At 37.8% G+C, this 20,881-nt stretch overlaps 3 protein-coding genes across 7 annotated transcripts in view; 1 reads left to right on the forward strand and 2 right to left on the reverse strand.

The window, feature by feature from the left end:
- The window catches only part of LOC117995034 (zinc finger protein 549-like), a 137,918-nt gene that overhangs the window by 3,530 nt on the left and 113,507 nt on the right, over positions 1-20,881 (forward strand). For 2 of the 5 annotated variants that reach the window (XR_011238385.1, XR_011238386.1), the window contains exon 3: positions 186-3,186. Coding sequence is in view for 2 of the 5 variants with exons in the window: in XM_034983016.2 (XP_034838907.1) it covers positions 186-539 (354 nt within the window). In the remaining 3 variants the exon portion in view is untranslated. Of the gene's footprint in view, positions 1-185; positions 3,906-20,881 lie in introns of those variants that run through there. The other 3 variants (XR_011238384.1, XM_034983016.2, XM_034983018.2) reach the window with 3 other exon arrangements.
- LOC117995111 (zinc finger protein 260-like) lies at positions 3,862-15,212 on the reverse strand. Its single transcript, XM_034983118.2, has 13 exons — positions 15,011-15,212; positions 14,000-14,122; positions 13,288-13,494; positions 12,640-12,813; positions 11,841-11,969; positions 10,545-10,633; positions 9,942-10,064; positions 8,755-8,868; positions 8,213-8,357; positions 7,727-7,785; positions 6,663-6,876; positions 5,873-5,995; positions 3,862-4,864 (listed from the first exon to the last, which is right to left on the reverse strand). Exons 1-13 carry the CDS (start codon positions 15,104-15,106, stop codon positions 4,832-4,834), a joined length of 1,629 nt encoding a protein of 542 aa, XP_034839009.2. The 5' UTR covers positions 15,107-15,212; the 3' UTR covers positions 3,862-4,831.
- On the reverse strand, positions 15,886-19,595 carry LOC117995105 (COMM domain-containing protein 5-like). The gene is made up of 4 exons (XM_034983111.2): positions 19,400-19,595; positions 18,863-19,031; positions 18,053-18,184; positions 15,886-17,196 (listed from the first exon to the last, which is right to left on the reverse strand). Exons 1-4 carry the CDS (start codon positions 19,503-19,505, stop codon positions 16,980-16,982), a joined length of 624 nt encoding a protein of 207 aa, XP_034839002.1. The 5' UTR covers positions 19,506-19,595; the 3' UTR covers positions 15,886-16,979.

Genomic DNA, 20,881 nt, shown 5'->3' on the forward strand with positions numbered 1-20,881 from the left:
CGGTTTTCAGATTTCCCCCCCGAATGTCAGCTATAAAACCTACCTACCTGCCAAATTTCATGATTCTAGGTCAACGGGAAGTACCCTGTAGGTTTCTTGACAGACAGACAGACAACAAAGTGATCCTATAGGGATTCCGTTTTCCTTTTGAGGTACGGAACCGTAAAAACAAATTATATTTCCAGGTATGGCACGAGAAAGTGTACAACACATCCAAGGTGGTGGAAATAAAAAAGGCTGCCAACAACTTATTTCTAATACGAAAATTAGAAGATGACACTAAAGTGAACGTACAAGACAGTGGAAGCGTCATAGACTTGAGTGCGCTGTACCCGACCAAGCGGTCTGGTATCGGCCAGTGTCATATATGCAAGAAGTTACTGGTGAAGCGAGACTTGAAGAAGCACTATGACGAGTGTCATTTCCAAATACAGAAGCATGTGTGCAATAATTGTAACAAGTCCTTTAAACGCTCCGTACTTTATATCAGACATGTGTGTAATAAGAAAAGGGGTAGACGACGGAAGCTCATATTATAGTTGGGGGTTAAGGTGGCCTCAAATTTTAAAAAGTGTTGTTTATTTAAAATTTAAGAAAAAATACTTTTTCATAGAGCAAACGACCAAAAACCATGAACATTTAATTGTCCTTAAAATTTAAGAAGCGTCTTACCGCCGTACTCAGAGTCGCTATCGCCCAACAAGTTCTGGTTTGGTATAAGGCAGTGTCATATATTATGTTGTCATAGATGTAACAAGTTACTGGTGAAGCGAGACTTGAAGAAGCATTATGACGAGTGTCATTTCCAAATACTGAAGCATGTAACAAGTCCTTCAAACGTTCTGTACTTTATATCAGACATGTGTGTAATAAGAAGATGGGAAGCTTATACCATAGTTTGTGGTTAAGGTGGCCTTAAATTTCCAAAAGTGTTGTTTATTTAAAATTTAAGTAAATTTACCTTTTTTTAATAGAGCAAACAAAGAAACCGTAAATTTTAAGGTGTTCTTAAAAATTAAGAAGCGTTTCATTGTTGAAAATTTGAATAATTTTACCTTTTTCACTGAACAAGGGCTAAAAAACTGTTTTTTTTTTTAATTTGACTTACAAGTTAGCCTTAAAAAGCGTTTTGTGTATTCAAAATTTTTAGTAATCGAGCATTTTTTTTCATAGAACAAACGCCAAAAAGACGTCACTTGACTTTTTAAAGTGTCCTTAAATTTAAGAAGCATCTCAAATATCTATAGAATAATTGCAATAAGACGTACAAACACTGCTTTATATGTCAGGCACAAGAAAGTTGGGGTTTGATAGATCCGTCCGCGAAAATTCAAATTTTAGTTAGTTTTTCGGATCTTTTTACTTCTTCCATAAAAACTTTGGTCAAAAATACTCATTTACTTCATATTTGTCCCTGAAAGATAATTTTCTGTGTTTTCCCTGATTTTTTACTTCATATTTGTGCAAATCAGGGAAAATTCAGAAAATTATCTTTCAGGGACAAGACCAAAGATTTTATGGAAAAACATGTAGATGGATAAATGTTATGCGCGCAAAACTAATTACCATAAGCCTTCAATGGCCCCGATTCTCTAGTCTCTCTCTAAACTAAATTTAGAGTATCTGCATCTTTTTCTTTTTACTAATGCTAAAAAAGGAACGGAACATGACTTTCACATTTAAAGACTCTAAATTTTAGTGCACAATACAAATTTAAACAGTAGGTTCGCGAGTGCGTGCTAAAATCACGGGTTTTACCATCTGAAAATTAAATTTAGAAATGTCAAACTGCTTCTGTCGTTTTCATATTACAATAGTAAGAAGAGGGTGCGAATACTCTAAAATTAGGTTGTGCTTAGAATCGGTGCCAATGGGGCCGATTCTCTTGTACACAATCTCTTAACTAAACTAAATTAACAGGTTTAAATCTAGTGCTATTCTTTTCCGCAAGCAACATTATGAAAGGGATAGCAATAGATTTAGACGTGCCATTTTAGTTTAGTTTAGAGATTGTGTACTACGGAATTAGCCACAATGTATGATTAGTCTGCTATTTTCGAAAAACTAACTAAAATTTGAATTTTCGCGGCTGAGTCTATCAAATCACCTTAAGAATATTGGCATTTTGTTAATGCAGCGAACTTCGAATAACGGTCGCGTAAGATGTCCGTCAATTTTAATTAACTTTCCATTATTTAATTTTAATCCATGATAGGCGTAACAACGGACATTTTTAAACAAATAATGGTAATGATTTTGAGCACAACTAAATTTTAGTGTTCGCGTCCTCTTCTTACTATTCTAATATGAAAAGGACAGACATAGTTTGACAGTTTTAAGTTTAATTTAGAGCCGGCAGACCTTGTGACTTGCTGCCAGTCGCGAGCGTATTGTTTAATTTTGTAGCGTGCACTATGTATTCATGTTCTGTTCTTTTTTAGCAATATTAAAAAGAAGAGGATGGAGATACTCTAGTTTAGAGAAAGACAACAGAATCAGTGCTATTATTTGACATTTAATTAATTTTAATCCATGATAGGTGTAACAACGGACATTTTTAAACACATAATTGTATTAAAAAAAATTAAATACATATCAAAAATTTTGGAACCGGCTGGATCCGTGGCTTAGTGGTCAAAGCGTCGGACGCGATCCCAGGAGACGCGGGTTCGAATCCTGCCGGTTAAGAAATTTTTGATATGTATTTCAAAATTATTTAGAATTTTCCTTGAAGTAGGTAAAAACACTAGGTATAATAAAATATTGTGGCTAATTCCGTTGTACACAATCTCTAAACTAAACTAAAATGACATGTCTAAATCTATTGCTATCCCTTTCATAATGTTGCTTGTGGAAAAGGAGAGCACTAGATTTAGACCTATTAATTTAGTTTAGTTTAGAGATTGTGTACTAAAGAATCGGCCCCATTGTTTTATATTTTTTATTATATTAGGTAGATCAATTTTTTTATATTATAATTTATAATTATGCATATGTTTGAAATTATGTGTTGAAGCATTATTCATTTGATAGTGTTGTTTTGTACAGTTGCTATTGGCACTTGAGAGAGCATCATTAACGTGAAATAGGTGGCGCGCAAGTCGCCATTACATTACATCATCATCATCATGATCAACCCATCGCCGGCTCACTACAGAGCACGGGTCTCCTCTCAGAGTGAGAAGGGTTTTTGACCATAGTCTACGCTGGCCATGTGCGGATTAGTAGACTTCACACACCTATGAGAACATTATGGAGAACTCTCAGTATACTGGAAATGCATGTCTCATTAACATCGAAATGACGTCATTTTGACGTCATTTGACGTATATTTAAGTAAAAATATACCATCAGCTCGAAACTTCAGTCTAGTGCTGACGTCACTAAAATGTCGGCCACGCGCATTAGCAATTTCCGAGACTTTTATCACCTGTAATCGTTTTTGCCAGCGTTCTGTAGGGCGATTGTCTAAACCCTGCATCAATCATTGTTACAATCTCAATTGTTGTGATTGGCTGAATTTGTGCGATTCTTGTTGCAACAATGCATTGTAGCCAATAGTGAGCGAGCGGGAGAATGACAGCTACAATTTCACGATCGCAATCACCTCTGATTGGTTGACGCTCGCTCACTATTGGCTACAATGCATTGTTGCAACAAGAATCGCACAAATTCAGCCAATCACAACAATTGATATTGTAATAATGATTGATGCTGGGTTTAGACAATCGCCCTGCAGGTTACACCTTGTATAATATTGACAATATATATAATGATAATATATATTAAATATTGACAATAGAATAATAATAAAATGACATATAATATTTTGAGTTATTTATTGTTATTAATTAATTACGGGAAATTAATTTGTCACAGAATGTCAATAAAAAATGATAATTCAATTTATAACAATTGTTGTTTTTTTTTTACCCCTTCTGCCAAGGTATTATAGAATAGAATAGAATAGAATATGTTTTTATTCAAGTAGACTTTTTACAAGCGCTTTCGACTCGTCGGGTAGTTTTAATTTACCACTGGTTCTGAATGCCGTTCCTACCGAGAAGAACCAGCAAGAAACTCGGCGGTTGCTCTTTTTAATTTTTCCATTTACCATGTTATTATACCATACTATACAAGCCATTGCAGCCCCGTGCATTGCTGGAGCGAGTCAAATCCAAGCTTTTTTTTATCATTTACATAGTCTTCGACTGTATAATATGCTTTTTTTATATGTACAGTGCGCGGCAGAAAGTTATGTACATCGACGGGGTGATTACGTAAAACGTTGCAGTAGTGACAGCAACGCGACAGCAGTAGCAATCCGACAGTTCAATTGCTGTCTCTTTTTCTTATTTTGCTTTGTGGGTATTGCTGTCTCTCTCTCTAGCCGCTGTTACGCTTGACAGCAATGATCGCGAGATTTACGGCTGTCGCAAGCACAGTAGGCCGGTTTTTTTAAACTAGTCGGCAAATTCTTGTCCACTGAAACGGAGCGGGAGTTTTATGCAATTCTATTGGCTAATATTTGCACAGCTCCCCTCCGCTCCTCTCTTCTCCGCACCAGTGGACAAGCAGCCTAATATTTGACATATCGTCTATTCAGGATCCAACCGTGAGTTCCCTCACTCTAACTCACTCTGCTGTTTGGTATTGGCTGACACCAGAACCTTATTAAGTACCACTAAAACTTTTTTTTTTTTTTCAAAAACCTTTTATTAGCTTGTAGTTACTTAAGTTTAAGATTATAATTTATTAATGTAAGCTGTTGGTTCTCAGAATAAAAAAAAAAAAAAAAAATTATTTCTTACAAATTTCTTAAGTTTCTGTTTCATGTTTCATTTTCTGCTGTGACAGTTGGTTTCTGTAAAAGAAAATATATGACAGTTAACTACAGTACGTATGTGTGAAGTCTGCCAATCCGCACTTGGCCAGCGTGGTGGACTATTGGCAAAACCTTCTCATACTGAGAAGTGACCCGTGCTATTGAGCCGAGGCGTGGGATGATCATGATGATGATGATCAATAACAACATATACAATTAGTATATAAAAGTAAATAAGCTGACTGACTGACTGATCTATCAACGCACAGCTCAAACTACTGGACGGATCGGGCTGAAACTTGGCATGCAGATAGCTATTATGACGTATGCATCCGCTAAGAAAGGATTTTTGAAAATTCAACTCCTAAGGGGGTGAAATAGGGTTTTGAAATTTTGTAGTCCACGCGGACGAAGTCGCGAGCATACGCTAGTCTAAATATATAAAAGGAAAAGGTGACTGACTGACTGATCTATCAACGCACAGCTCAAACTACTGGACGGATCGGGCTGAAACTTGGCATGCAGATAGCTATTATCATGTAGACATCCGCTAAGAAAGGATTTTTAAAAATTAAACCCCTAAGGGGGTAAAATGTGGGGTTAGAATCTTGTGTAGTCCACGCGGAGTCGCGGGTATAAGCTACTTTTTGTATATACAAACTAGCATCACTTCAAGTAAGCAGCTAATAATTATATCATTAGGGAAAATATTACAATTGGTCCAACAGTAACCAAATGGTCCAACTATAGTAACACTTCAACTGTAACAAATAACAACTGTTCCAATTATAACAATAACTAGTTTATACACGCGACTTCGTCCGTGTGGACTATAAAAATTTCAAATCTCTATTTAACCCCCTAGGGGACGAATTTAAAAAAAAAAAAACATTTTTCAGCAGCTAAAATTGCACTATTATTATTGCGGAAAACATTACAATAAAATTGGTCCAACTATAGTAACACTTCAACTGTAACAAATAAAGATTGTTCCAAATATAAAAATAACAAGCTTATACCCACGACTGCGTACAAAAAGGAGGATACCTTGTGTTGCTGTGCGCGATGCGCGCGCAAACCAGCTAGCTGAGCGAATGCGGCCCCACACTCGCACACGTGCGGACGTTCGCCTGTGTGCGTGCGCATGTGCACACGGAGCACGTACTTACGCTGCAACCAGAAATAATTGGTTGGAACTTGGCGGACACACTGACGTTTGTCTTATACAATGAACCAAAAGCTTAATTTGCTGTAATCCGCTGAAACAGATCAAATCTGTATCATGCACCGCCCACTGCTAAACATACAGGAAAAGCCAGTCGACAAGCAAGCAATACCACACAAATCCCAAAACATACCCGACGTCGGTGTCGGGGCGAAACGTGCGTCGAGTGTGTTTTCGAATTTGTGTGGTGCTGCGTGGTGGTGGTGGTGGTATCATCATAAATAGTATGATTATGGTGACCATTACGCTCACTATAACCATACTATTTTACAGCGGACAGCATAATTTAGTTCTCAATGATGTTTTAGCGAATAGTCCAAAAATAACCGAATAGTCCACGAATAATACTGAATGGTCCACTCACCATAATCATCCTATTTCACAGTGGGCAGGGTAATTTAGACCTCAATGATGTTTTAGCGAATAGTAAAAATAACCGAATGGTCAACGAATAATACTGAATGGTCCACTCACCGTAATCATCCTATTACACAGCTGGCAAGATAATTTAGACACTCAGCGTTATTATCCTATTACACAGCTGGCAGGGTGATTTAGGCCTCGGGGAAGTTTTTAGCGAATAGTCCTAAAATAACTAAATAGTCCACTCACCGAAAACGTCCTATCGCACAGCGGGCAGGGTAACTTGGACTTTTCGAGGGTAGTATGCGCCCTGCGCGTGTGCCAGCGCAGCCCCTCTGCGCTGCTGTAGGCGCGCGGGCAGAGTGAGCACGCCACGGTCTTGGCGGCGCCGTGCGCGTGAGTGTGGTGCGTCGCGAGCGTCGACGCGGATATGAACTTTTGTGGGCATTGGGTGCAGTGGAATCTGAAACATATTTTGTTTTATGTAATTTTATTTCTAACAATATGCACTTACAGATTAAACCAAAACGTGTACATGCAAAAGTTATTAAAAGCTAATTACATTCTAAAAAATCACTTAACACACATATAATCTATAATTTATATCTATAATCTATTTCAATAGAAAAAAATAGCTTTTATGAAAGCTGCTTCTTTTTGGTAAAACACACAAATATGTATAGTGAGTTGCCATAGTTGGACTATTAAGTACTATTAAGTACTATTTGACTTCAAGGTCATGCCCGCACTTCGCCCAGATGGAGGATTAAGATTGTCTAAAATCCCGTAGGAACTCCTTGGATTAAAAGTAGTAAAGTATTTTTCGGTACCCAAAAGTAGCGTTTTTTCCCTTCCTTCCTTCCTCTGTACTCTGGATTTCGTCAAAATCGGTGAAACGGATGGGCCGTGAAAAGCTAGCAGACAGACACACTTTTGCATTTATTATCTAAATATATAAAAGGAAAAGGTGACTGACTGACTGATCTATCAACGCACAGCTCAAACTACTGGACAGATCGGGCTGAAATTATCCATGCAGATAGCTATTATGACGTAAGCACCCGCTAAGGATTTTTGAAAATTCAGCCCCTAAGGGGGTGAAATAAGGGTTTGAAATTCATGAAGTCCACGCGGACGAAGTCGCGAGCATAAGCTAGTCTGTACTAAATTTCGTCAAAATCGGTTAAACGGATGGGCCGTGAAAAGCCAGCAGACAGACAAATAGACAGACACACTTTTGCATTTGTAATATTAATATACTATAGTATGAATGGGTAGTTGTATATATATATGTGTCTGTGATATATACTCACTTGTACGAAGAGTCGTCTCTATGACGTTTCGCTCGTTGCAGGTGTTGTTTGAGGTTATCCTGAAAAAAAAACCTTTATCAGCCAAAAACCAAAAAAAAACTATCTTGTTTGTTGTTTTTTTGGTGTTTTATGTATAAGCACCATAGCCCCCGGGGAACCAAGGAGCCGACCAAAGTTTATGCTCCTTGGTTCTCCGAGACCCAGGGGTATCTCAAAACTAGCTTAATATCTATCTGGCTGAACGGGGCGCGTTTTCATCTATACCTATTATTATTATTTTGCCAACCAACTTCCAAAAAGGAGAAAGTACTCAATTCAGCACCTTTTTACAAAATACTGTCTAAAACATCTATTTTTAATAAAAAAAATTGCTACAATTGGACTACTGATATTTATCTAGGCCATTGCTACTTTTTGGGCTACTCATGATTTATAATTTTGGACTTTTGGTAAACTCACTGTTTTTTGGACTATTAGTCAACTCACCATGGATTTGAACATGATGTCGCATTCCACACAGTAATAGTCCTTTGAGACATGAACAGCTTGCATATGCTTGGTCAGTTGTCCCGCATATATAAAAGTACTGGTGCATATTTCACATTGATGTAGCTTTTTGTCGTCATGTCTCCTGAAATTATTAGTTAATTATTGAAAACAACGTGCTTATTTTAAACCACACGATGCCCCACGACTTCGTCCGCGTGGATTTAGGTTTTAAAACAAGACAAGCGTGGATTTAGGATTTGAAGGACAAACAAACACACTTTCGCGTTTATACTTACTACCACATTTATTTAAATAGAATGGAATCAGTACCAAAAAATGTATAGTATAAATGCGAAAGTGTGTTTGTTTGTTGGTTTGTCCTTCAATCACGTCAGAACGAAGCAACGGATCGGCGTGATTTTATGCATAGGTATATTTTAAGACCCGGAGAGGGACATAGGCTACTTTTATCACAAAGAAAAAACCTAAATCCACGAGTACAAAGTCACGGGCATCATCTAGTTATTATTAAAACTCACATAATATGTATCCGGAGTGACTCCTTAGTTTTGTAGTATTTCCCGCAATAGTGACATTTAAGCGGTTCACTCGCAGAGTGCAATCGCACATGTCTTTGCATTGCTGTTCTTTTGCTGCCGAGGAAGAAAAAGTTGTTATCGATTTTTTTTTAAAGCACAATAGAAACTAGATGGCGCTGTTCAACCGATGACGTAGTCCCGAACAAATGTACCGCCGATAGTAATCGCACTAACGGAGTTTTCTGCAATCTGGACTATATATAGAAGTCTCAAGACATAACCGTCGGCCCAGCTGGCGCTACCGAGCACAACCAACCGCTCGCTGGGAGATCTTCCCTTTGATACGGTCGAGCCTGCACACCGCTCCCGTACAAGCATATTAGCCATGTTTAATGACTAATATTCCCCTTTCCTCTCCAACTAAGCGTCAAGCTTGTGCTAGGAGTAGGTACGACAATAGTGCAACGGGCGGGGTTCGAACCGTCGACCACTTCGGCGTTTACCACGTTGTAGGGTTTTCAGTCCACTCCTATACCGTTGAGCTATTAAGACTCTATTGTAAATTGATCACTTGAAAAGAGCAACCGCCGAGTTTCTTGCTGGTTCTTCTCGGTAGGAACAGCATTCTGAACCAGTGGTAAGTTAAACTAGTTGGCGATTCAAAAGCACTTGTAAAAGTTTACTTGAATAAAAATATATTCTATTCTATTCGATGGCCTAAACTCTTTATTTTTAGACGAGACCCGTGCTGTGTAGTGAGCCAGCGATCGATGGGTTGATCATGATGATGATTGATTGATGATTGGAACAATTGTTATTTGCTACAGTTGAAGTGTTGGTCCAACTATAGTAACACTTTTGGACCAAATTGCCAAATTGAAGCCCGATCCGTCCAGTAGTTTGAACTGTGCGTTGATAGATCAGTCAGTCAGTCAGCTTTTGCTAACCCAGTGCGGGCGAGAGCGGGTGACGTGCGGGTATGGAGAGCGTCCCCTCCGCCTCATACCCCGAATGCTATCTCAACCTGTCGCGAACTATAGATGTCATTACTAATCATCATCATCATCATCATCATCATCATCATCATCATCATCATCATCATCATCATCATTATCATCATCATCATCATCATCATCATCATCATGATCTGAATGGGGAATTCGATGCAGTGAGAGATGTAGACTTACTTGGTGGTATGGTCGCACTTCGGGCAGGTGTACAGAGCGGGCGAACCCATGTGCTGGAGCGAGTAGTGCTCCAACATGTGTTGACGCGACAGACGGACGAGACCACATAGCTTGCATTTATATCTGAAAATATTTTTTTTTTTTTTTTTAAAAACAGTGCGTGTTGCCAGTGATGACATATGGATCCGAGACATGGTCGCTAACTATGTGCCTCATAAGAAAGCTCAGAGTCACTCAGCGGGCGATGGAGAGAGCTATGTGCGGAGTTTCTCTACGTGATCTAATCAGACATGAGGAGATCCGTAGGAGAACTAGAGTAACCGACATAGCTCAACGGGTTGCGAAGCTGAAGTGGCAATGCACAGGGCACATAGTTCGTACAACCGATAGACGTTGGGGTCCCAAGGTGCTGGAATGGCGACCTCGCACCGGAAGACGCAGAGTTGGAAGACCCCCCACTAGGTGGACGGACGACATCAGACGAGTCGCAGGGAACCGCTGGATCCAGGCAGCGCAAGACCGTGGCGTGTGGAAGTCCCTACAAGAGACCTATGTCCAGCAGTGGACGTCTGTTGGTTGACGATGATGAGATACTAAGCTTACCTAGTAGAATGTGACTTCATATGTCCTCTCAAAGAAACTCTGCTGGGACAGTACTGTGAGCATACTTCGCATTGAAACGGGCCATTTTTCTAAAAAAAAATGTATCATTATAAATAAATAAAATAAAATAGCCTTTATTCTCTGATACAATAGTTATACATCTTATATTACTAACTAACCGTATTACTAATTTCTTATTTCCTATTATTTAATTATCCTATCCTATATAATTTATTCTAAAATTAGTAACACCAGCAGTTTACAGTTCAGGTTGTCCTCTTTGGACATAGGCCTCCTCTAGACTTCTCCATTTTTTCCTATCTAACGCCAAAAAAATGTTTCATTATTAGTAATTAAAAAAAGAAGCTGTTGTAGCCTAGTGGTTAGGACGTCCGCCTTCCAAGCGGAGGTCGGGGGTTCGATCCCTGGCACGCAACTCTAACTTTTCAGAGTTATGTGCGTTTTTAAGTAATTAAAATATCATTTGCTTTAACGGTGAAGGAAAACATCGTGAGGAAACCTGCATGCCTGAGAGTTCTCCATAATGTTCTCAAAGGTGTGTGAAGTCTACCAATCTGCAATTGGCTAGCGTGGTAGACTATGGCCAAAACCCTTGTCACTCTGAGAGGAGACCCGTGATCTGTAGTGAGCCGGCGATAGGTTGATCATGATGATTCATGATGAAAAAAAACCGGCCAAGTGCGAGTCAGGCTCGCGCAACGAGGGTTCCATACTACAGTCGTATTTTATCGACATTTTGCACGATAAATCAAAAACTATTATGCCTAAAAATAAATAAAAATCTGTTTTAGAATGTACAGGTGAAGCCCTTTCATATGATACCCCACTTGATATAGTTATCTTACTTTGAAAGTTGAAAATAGCAATATTTTTGTTCATGACCACAATTAATTTTTTTTGTGTGATGTAACCACTACCAGAGCAACCGCCGAGTTTCTTGCTGGTTCTTCTCGGTAGGAAAGGCATTCCGAACCAGTGGTAGATGCATCCGACTATTCGTAAGTACTTGTAAAAGTTTATTCGAATAAAAAAGATTTTTATTTTATTTATTTATTTATTTACTAAATCTCGGTTTTCAGATTTTTCCCCAAATGTCAGCTATAAGATCTACCTACCTGCCAAATTTCATGATTCTAGGTCAACGGGAAGTACCCTGTAGGTTTCTTAACAGACAGACAAGTAATCGGACACTCACGGGGTGATTACTTGTCTGTCTGTCTGTCACACCGCCTTATCTCCCGATTGCCATCTCAGCCTGTCGCGTACTATACTTACTGACAGATGTTTCTCCAGATGACTCTGTAGTACATCCTCAAAATTGAATCCTCGGACACATTTGTCACATTTGTATGGCAATACTTTATATTTGTCACTCTCTGAACGCTGTCTCATTTCCTCTATAATCTAGAAAAATACAAATATAACTTGAATAAATCTAAATATATAAAAGGACAAGGTGACTGACTGACTGACTGATCTATCAACGCACAGCTCAAACTACTGGACCGATCGGACTGAAAATTGAATCCTCGGACACATTTGTCACATTTGTATGGCAATACTTTATATTTGTCACTCTCTGAACGCTGTCTCATTTCCTCTATAATCTAGAAAACACCAAATATAACTTAAATAAATCTCTATATATAAAAATAATCGCTGAATGTGTTGCTGATCGCAAATCTCGAGAACAGCTGAACCGATTTCGCTAATTCTTTTATTATAATATTCCTTGAAGTATGAGGTTCGACTGTTAGGCGGAACGAAGTTCGCCGGAGCTGCTAGTAGAAAATAAGTATTAAGTTTATTCATAAACTAGCTTATGCTCGCGACTTCGTCCGCGTGGACTACACAAATTTCAAACCCCTGTTTCAGTGATTTCACCCCCTTAGAGGTTGCATTTTCAAAAATCCTTTCTTAGCGGATGTCTACCTCATAATAGCTAAAACTCTGGACGCATCGGGCTGAAATTTGGCATGCAGATAGCTATTATGACGTAGGTATCCGCTAAGAAAGGATTTTTGAAAATTCTACCCCCAAAGGGGTAAAATAGGGGTTTGAAATTATTTCGTACCTCTTCTTTAGTGAATTTTATAACTTTATATTCTTCTGTCTCCGCAACCATTCTAGAAGAGAACCCTTCCCTTGTTTCTTTCTTTTTCTTTCTAAATTTCTTCTGTTTCTTCTTTATGTCGGCATGTGTGTTTGTTTCTTTCTCTATATTGTCTATGCTTATATCTATATTGTCCTGCAATGAAAAAAAATTGCAGTCTACTTATAACTATTACAGTTTATTAAAAACTGCAGTTTACTTATTACTATGAAATTAATTCTTAGTATAGTTAGTTGTTAAGTTAAGTTAAGCTAGTAATAAGTACTAACACACAATTATGGGTATATGCCTGAAATAACAGTTTATTTATTTATTTTAAGCTTATTTCGTGGTTTACGACATATTACCATATGATATCAATAATATTAATAAAGTGGGTTTTTTTTATATTTTCAAATATATATTTTAATAAAAAGATAAATATTATTATAAACTCATGGCATTATTATAAACTCCAATCTAAATTTAGTCTAAAAAAAAAATTAATCTAAAACCGGATCGATTTTCAAACAATAATTGTAGAATCCCAAAAACTTACTATTTTCTTTTTGGGCAGAAAAAAAATCGGTCAAAGAATTTTTCACTCTAAAAAGCTTAAAAATGACTTACATTTACCAATTCTTCATGATTATCACAATTGCTGCAGTCATAATCATGATTATTCTGACTGAGCATCACCAACGGAATGTCATCATCATCATCAGATATTTTGTCTTCACTTTTGATTTTGGCAATTACTGGTCCAGTATAGTTACAAATAATTTCGGATGTTGACAAAATATGATTAGAGTTAATTTTCTGCAGTGTCTCTAAGTTCTGGAAATGATCCAAAGAAATATTATAAATGCGTTTTTCTTATGTGTTTTAATGTAATAAAAAGTAACTTAACGTCGTATTCACATTATCAGTCTTCTCTTTGTCATTTGGTAACGGGACTGCTGATGCTGATGCCCGCGACTTCGTACGCGTGTAAATGTAGCCTATGTCCTTCTCCGGGTTGCAAGCTAGCTCTGTACCAAATTTCGTCAAAATCGGTTGAACGGTTGAGCCGTGAAAAGCTAGCAGACAGACAGACAGACACACTTTCACATTTATAATATTAAGTATGCATATAAAAGTTAATCGCTGAATGTGTTGCCGATCGCAAATCTCGTGAACAGCTGAACCGATTTCGCTAATTCTTTTTTCATAATATTCCTTGAAGCACGGGGATGGTTCTTACGGAGAGAAACTAAAAAAAAATCTGAACAAGAATCGACTGTTAGGAGGTACTAAGTTGGCCAGGGCAGCTAGTGTTTAATAAAAATTAAAATATACTCACACCGTAACTAAAGTTCTTAAGAACCTCATCAGCAAGTCGACACTGCTTGACAAACTTACTAATCTTGTTTATAACTGCTTTACAGTACACACACACAAATATCACATCCCGAGGATCTTCTATCTGTAAGTACAAGAAAAATATTTATTTATTACTAGCTAATGCTTGCGACTTGATACGCATGTACTACACAAATTTCAAACCCCTATTTACTACCTTAGGGGTTGACTTTTCAAAAATCCTTTCTTAGCGGATTTCTACATCACAATAACTATCTGCATGCTAAATTCAGTCCGATCCTTCCTACAGTTTGAGCTGTGCGTTGAAAAATCAATCAGTCAGCTTTTCCTTTTATATATTCTAACTAGCTTATTCCCGCAAATTCGTCTGCATGGACTACTTAAATTTCAAACCTTATTTTACCCCCTTAGGGGTTGAATTTTCAAAATTCCTGTCTTAGTGGACGTTTATGTCATAATAGCTATCTGCAAGACAAATTTCAGCCTGATCCATCCAGTAGTTTAAGCTGTACGTTGATAGATCAGTTAGTCAGTCAGCTTTTCCTTTTATATTCCTTTCTGACCAACAGAGTTGTTCACATATGGAATAAACTGCCTAAGGATGTGGTTATGTCAAGTTCTGTTCAAGAATAGATTGGACAAACATTTGGAAAACTCCAAGCACTTCATATAGACGCATCAGCGAAAGCTGCTTAGTCTATTAAAAATAATAATAATATACCTATATATACTAACAAACGAAGGCATAAGAAGTTAAATTTTATTTGTTTTCTTTGGATTCGTTATGTTTGCAAGATTTAACGTCGTAATGTGAAACAAACGGGAATTTAGAAAATAAATTTCCGAGTTTTTTTGAAACAATATTTTTAAGAGAAACTCATGTGTAATGCTTGAAATCGAACCAGTAATCAGTTGCACTCTTAGGCACTCTTATTACTAAGCCTTCACGGCTCAAAAGGTTTATTTACCAACAAATAAAAGAAAAACATACCTTTAGAACAAATAGTCGGTAACACTGCATTTCTTCGACGGACATACGTTTCAAATGGAAAACAGTTTCGAGGCAAGTCTGGCATATCCCTTCCATATTTGCAAATTATAATGTTCATTTATTTTAATTCATTAAAATGCGTGTTTATTAGCAGCAAAACAGTAAAGTTTTTTCTTTCCAAAATTATTTTGACATTTGAGTATTTTTTCTGACTTTTCACGCTTTGGATTCTCGTCATTTGTAAGTAACACCAGTAAAGCCGGGTAACTTTAGAAATGCTATATAATAAGTATAAATAAAATAAATTCTGTTTTAAATTTAGTATTGAAGGTGTGTAGAAGCCATTGCTGTGTGATCGGCTGTAAGTTGTATTGTAACAGAACGTAAATTATGAAACAGTAGCTTATGCCCGTGACTTCGTCTGCGTCGATTACACCTATTTCACCCCCTTAGGGGTTGAATTTTCAAAAATCCCTTAGCGGATGCCTACGTCATAATAGCTATCTGCAAAATAATATCTATCCACGGCTATACTCACGTGTTTAGTCGACGTTAGCCCGACTAGTGTCGAACCCATACGGGGTCCTTTTTCAAGGGAGTCCGTTCGCGCACGTGCCGCGGTTTTGACTGATGCCGCGGGTTCGAAACTAGTCGGGCTAACGTCGACTAAACACGTGAGTATAGCCGTGGACAGATATTATTTAGAATGGAAATCACTCACGGTAGTTTAAACGCTAAAATAGCTATATTATGCCAAATTTCAGCCCGATCCTTCGAGTAGTTTGAGCTGTGCGTTGCTAGATCAGTCTGTCAGTCAGTCACCTTTTCTTTAGATAGAAGATAGATAAATTCGCAAATCAAAACATATGTCATATTTTACAGTTTTTATTAAATAAAAATATTTTTTTAACAATTTAGTACAGTGGCTCACTATCAACAATAAAATAATCTTAATTGACAACTATTATATAAGTAATAAGTATCATTAACTAACTAGGTCTTTATATTTTAAAACCTAACTTTCTAAACAATAACCAATAACACATAACGCTGCAGAAAGTAATGTACGTCGACCTTTAGAAGGAGATAGCAGATTTGTAGAGCGTTGTCCCTGTCGTTGAGACCGGCAAAACGTCATATAGGTATGAGTGACAGAGACGACAGACAGAGATAGGTATTTAGAATGACATTTCGCCTTTTAGAGCGTTGTCTCTGTCGCTCATACCCATGTGACGTTTTGTAGGTCTCAACGACAGAGACAATGCTCTACAAATATGCTATCTCCCAAAAGTCGATGTACATTACATTATAATATCACCTAATCTTCTCTCTAATATAAAAATTAATCGCTGAATGTGTTGCTGATCGCAAATCTCGAGAACAGCTGAACCGATTTCGCTAATTGTAATATATAATATCACCTATCTAATAAACATAATCTCTATCATCTCTTTAATTACACCTGTATTTCTTTTTTGACCACATATAATAAAAACCGGCCAAGTGCGAGTCAGGCTGGCGCAATGAGGGTTCCGTACTACAGTCGTATTTTTTCGACATTTTGCACGATAATTCAAAAACTATGATGCATAAAAATAAATAAAAATCTGTTTTAGAATGTACAGGTGAAGCCCTTTCATATGATACCCCACTTGATATAGTCACTCACTTCGAAAGTTGAAAATACTAATTATTAGTTCATGACCACAATTTAATTTCTTTTTGTGTGATCTAACCCTAAATTCACGGTTTTCAGATTTTTCCCCAAATGTCTGCTATAAGACCTACCTACCTACCTGCCTTTTATGATTCTAGGTCAACGGGAAGTACCCTGTGGGTTTCTTGACAGACAGACAGACAGACAACCAAGTGATCCTATAAGGGCTCCGTTTTTCTTTTTGAGGTACGGAACCGTAAACAACCCCTATAATAGGGGTCCATTCAACCCCTAACCCCAAAAATGCCTTCGTCAGTCAAGCCTCATACACTTCCTCTTTTCCAAAACTATCATACTTTTTAACGCGCTAGCTATGACATATCTAAGTTCGTGAAACTTAAATATAGATAACCTATATATGTTGATATGTCCGTTTGTTAATGTCAAAGTTAATATAACTTGGGTGTCTCTGTGCATGATTTCTTTGCTTCTTTTGGCGTCTGCATTTTCTGCTTGTATGTTCGATTGACTGTGAAAGAAAGATGGTTGTTATACAGGGTGTAACCAGAACGCTAGCAAAAACTTAGCGTTATTGTTATACTACCTAAACACAATCCAATACCATAATAACCATTTGCCTCATTTGTAGTTTTAGTTGCAAAACTCGGGTCAATGCCCCGCCTACGACGCGGCATTGGCCCCAACTGTATGTCTATATATAAAAATGAATTGCTGAATGTGTTGCTGATCGCAAATCTCGAGAACAGTGGAACCAATTTCGCTAATTCTTTTTCATAATATTCCTTGAAGTACGAGGATGGTTCTTACGGAGAGAAATTTTATAAAAATTGCTGAAAAAGAATCGACTGTTAGGCGGTACGGAGTTCGCCGGGGCAGCTAGTCACTACCCCTATTATAAATGTGAAAGTGTGTTTGTTTGTTGGTTTATTGGTTTGTTGGTTTGTCCTTAAATCACGTCGCAACGGAGCAACGGATTGACGTGATTTTTTGCATGGGTATAGTCAAAGACCTGGAGAGTGACATAGGCTACGTTTTATCCCGGAAAATCAAAGAGTTCCCACGGGACTTTTGAAAATCTAAATCCACGCGTACGAAGTCGCGGGCATCAGCTAGTAATATTATAAATGTGAAAAAGTGTGGATGTTTGTTACTCAATCACGCAAAAACTACTGGATGGATTTGGCTGAAATTTGGAGTGGAGATAGATTATACCCTGGATTAACACAAAGGCTACTTTTTATCCCGGAAAATCAAAGAGTTCCTGCGGGATTTTGAAAATGTAAATCCACCTGGACTAAGTCGCGGGCATCAGCTAGTAATAATAATAAGTTTCTGAACACTACTGAGCACAGATTGTCTCTCACCTTAATGAGACATCAATTTTCCACTGCAAATTGACCACACCGGGTTTGACTCTGAGATGTTTTTGCAAGTTGTTGTATATTTGATCGGCACAGAGTAGACTCATGAGCTCTGTGGCGCAATCTGGTGAAAATCTGAAATTTTATTTATTTATTTTATTTGTCAAAGAGATTGGATGTATGCTGCCCAAAACAGGAAAAGTGGAAAGAAATGGAGGAGGTTTCACCCAGACTTTGGGATCCATCAAAAACTGACACACTAACTGTTGGGATATTTAGAATTTATAGGAAAAATATCAGTAAAAGGAAAAACTTGGATGTCCTGTTTGAGATATATATTTGAAGTGAGACAATATGTCATCGAACATATTTAAATATAAACAATTTAGTTTACAGCCAGTTCCAACACTAACAAACTAAACAAAGCATGCTCCTAAAAAAGCATATTATACAATCGCAGACTATGTAAACGATAAAAAAGCTTGGATTTGATTCGCTCCAGCAATGCACGGGGCTGCAATGGCTTGTATAGTACGGTATAATAACATTGTAAATTGAAAAATTAAAAAGAGCAACCGCCGAGTTTCTTGCTGGTTCTTGTCGGTAGGAACGGCATTCCGAACCAGTGGTAAATTAAAACTACCTGACTATTCATAAGCACTTGTAAAAAGTTTACATGAATAAACACCTTGATTTTTGAAATTTCAACCCCTAAGGAGGTGAAATAGGGGTTTGGAATTTGTGTAGTCCACGCGTACGGAGTCGCGAGCATAAGCTAGTATTATATATACTGATTTGAGTAACCAATCCTACCTAAGTCCTTCCAGGAATAGTCGCATGTCATTTTCACTCCAGGGCTCCGTGGCAGCAGAGCGGAGTCTCGCAACATGCCTCACAACAAGTCTGACCGCAGAAAACTTGTCACCATTCAATAAACTTGACATGCGGCTATCTGGCTTCCCTTCCAACTCTTTGAGAGCCACTGCAATTAATCAAAAATCTCACATCCACAGTCCATACTAATATTATGAACTAGCGACCCACCCCGGCTTCGCATGGGTGCAATGTAGATACTAATGTGGTGTCAGTGAGGAGTGAATAACCCATACTTCCATACTAATATTATAAATGTGACCACTACCGCCTCCGTCTCGTTTTATTGCGCTAATATTTGTTAATTATTTTCGATAGACCAAATTCGAGATTCGTCAAAATCGGTTGAACGGATGGGCCGTGAAAGGCTAGCAGACAGACAGACTGAGACAGACGGACAGACAGACACACTTTCGCATTTATAATATTAGTAAGTATGGATATGGTCTACTTTTAGACAAGTTATTTAAAACTTACACAAAACAAATGGTTTAATTTCCTTTTTCTGTATCTCCGGAGTAACAAACGCAACTGCATTCCATTGTGAGGGGCTTTCCGTTAATAGTTCTAGTTGTTGGGACATTATTAATATAAATCACAGTACATTGAATATAAATTCAATTTAAAATTCAGAAATCGCGATTGAAATCATTAATGAAGTAATCCTATACGGAGTAAATGTATTCTGTGTCCTATACTCCACTATACCTACTCTTTGATTGAAAACACAGAGCAACACAGAGTACATTGAATATAGGGGTAATGCGTAGATAGAGTAATAAAGGTAGATACAGGACCGTTTGCTTTCTCATTCACACTAAAAAGAGAGCACAGATAAAGTTACTAATGTGATAAACAGAGACGCAGCTAACTATGTTTTGTCCCTTATGGTGTAACTGGTTTTTTTCAAGAATACATACAACTTACATACAAGGCATGCAACTTTAGTTGCGAAAGAAACTTTGAGAATTCGTGGCGTAATTGTATTTCTCATGAGTTATTTACTTGGTCTCACATAAAAAACGTTTAATACAAATATTGTTGATCGGTTAATACAAATATTGACTACTAAACAATGGTAATAATTGTCGTGTTATTCATCGTTACGTCGTGCTATCGCTATCTCATATGCAGTTACACAGTATTTAAATCTACCAATTATTTTATCTACGGGGTAATGGAAATTTGAAATGAAATCACTTTTTTTTACACGGAGACAGAGAGTACATCAGCAATGAGCAAAGTTGTATTAAATAATGATTAATTATGAGCCTCAATAGCTCAACCGGTATAGGAGTGGACCGAAAACTGAAAGGTCGACGGTTCAAACCCTGCCCGTTGCACTATTGTCGTACCTACTCCTAGCACAAGCCTGACGCTTAATTGGAGAGGAAAGGGGAATATTAGTCATTTAATATGGCTAATATTCTTTAAAAAAAAAAAAAAAAACAAACAGAAAACGGCTGCTGTCAAATGTAAAGTGACGACGGGTAACATTAGAAATGTGTTAAACATTGTTATTTGTAAATCTAATCTCTAAGACTACGAATAATGCACAAAATAATGGCCTATTAGGCTTAATTATAATAGTATTTTTTTGGCAACCTTGGGGAGCGGAACCCCGATAACGTATCACATCATACCCTTATAATCCCGTGAGGAGTCGCTGGATCTCCCATCGGGCGCGTCCCCGGGGTGGTGGATAGGGGAATGCCTCCCAGATATGGGTGGTACCGGGGAAATCAAATACCCGGCGCGAACCAAAACCAGTAGGCATGGGCGTGCCTTTAGTCCTGTAAGATGCGGCCTAGGGGACTTCACCCCGACAGAAAAAGCAAGCTGTGGTTCAGCAAAAAATGAAAGCGAATAGTAAAAATGATGTACCCCAGGTGGGTACCGCAGCTGGTTTACCCTGCGGAGAATCCCACACTGAACCTAGTTCAGTCAGCCCTACCGTAT

Source organism: Maniola hyperantus, chromosome 28 (genome assembly GCF_902806685.2).
Source record: "Maniola hyperantus chromosome 28, iAphHyp1.2, whole genome shotgun sequence".
Lineage (NCBI taxonomy): Eukaryota > Metazoa > Arthropoda > Insecta > Lepidoptera > Nymphalidae > Maniola > Maniola hyperantus.